The sequence below is a fragment of the Apaloderma vittatum genome, unplaced genomic scaffold (assembly GCF_000703405.1).
Source record: "Apaloderma vittatum isolate BGI_N311 unplaced genomic scaffold, ASM70340v1 scaffold1789, whole genome shotgun sequence".
NCBI lineage: Eukaryota > Metazoa > Chordata > Aves > Trogoniformes > Trogonidae > Apaloderma > Apaloderma vittatum.
The window spans coordinates 16,641-17,715 of NW_009736728.1; the positions used below are offsets into that span (position 1 = coordinate 16,641).

General features: G+C 51.3%; 1 protein-coding gene across 1 annotated transcript in view; it reads right to left on the reverse strand.

Annotated features, from left to right (window-relative positions):
* Positions 1-620: 620 nt before the first annotated feature.
* INS (insulin) overlaps positions 621-1,075 on the reverse strand; it is a 2,484-nt gene continuing 2,029 nt past the window's right edge. The window contains exon 2 of the mRNA XM_009877075.1: positions 621-757. Coding sequence (XP_009875377.1) covers positions 621-757 — 137 coding nt within the window. The remainder of the gene's footprint in view (positions 758-1,075) is intronic.

Below are 1,075 nucleotides of genomic sequence, written 5' to 3' on the forward strand. Positions count from 1 at the left end.
TTTTGCTCCAGTAACACCACTCCTGATCTCATGGGACACCAGGACAGGTGGGAGAATTGTTTCTACGGCATTCCCTTCAGAAACCACCGGAGCTATATACTGTGGGGCCTGGTGGAAGCCAAATAGCTCTACTGACACCTTTGTCAGGCTGTGCCCATCCCACGGGGACCTCCTGCTCAACTGTCACCACACTAGCATTCAAAATTTCTCTTGGATTAAACCTACATTCTGCAGGGGACTTGCTAAATACCTGAGAACGACAAGATCATCCCACGCCAGGGACTCTGCCTGGGCCTGTCTCACAAGCAGAAGGGGGAACTGGAAACACTTTCTAAGTTGGTCATGGTGGCTGTCCACAATAGAGGACTGCCTAAACCTCCTCCTGGGTGAAGTGAAGGTGTGAAGTGATGGGTGGCTCCAAGGCCTGTTAAAACAGCCTTACCTGAGCACAGATGACAACACCCTAAGGCAGACATCAATGCCCCCTCCTCAAGATGCATGAACAGGCAACAGTCCTTCGAATCAATCTGCAACATTTATTCAATTTGCTTTGAAGGTGCAGTAGCGTAAGTGGGTGTTTCCACCCATGGCCCTTGAGCTCCTCGCCGCTGGCCTCGGGGCTAGTTGCAGTAGTTTTCCAGTTGGTAGAGGGAGCACGTGTTGTGGCAGCATTGCTCGACAATGCCTCGCTTCACTTTCTCAAACTCCTCCTGTTGGAAGGGCAGCTCTGCTACTTCACCATGCAAGGGACCGTTCACTGCCGGGGAAGGAAATATAAGCTGTGGGACATGAGGCCTTTGCAGACACCAGCCAGAGTTGACTGGAAAATGAGGAGTAAGATGCAAAAGTTTCCCCAGGTTGATGCTGCTTGTAGGACCTTCAGGCTTTTTGTTTTCTCTCCCAAAATAATCTTATAGTGCTCAGAAGGAGCCGAACTGCTATCAGCACCATGAGGGACACGAGGGTTACAGGGGTTTTATTGTCTCACCACTGGAACAGGTTGCCTGGAGAAGTTGTGGATGTCCCCTCCCTCAAAATGCTCAAGGCCAGGCTGGACGGGGCTTGGAGCAACCTG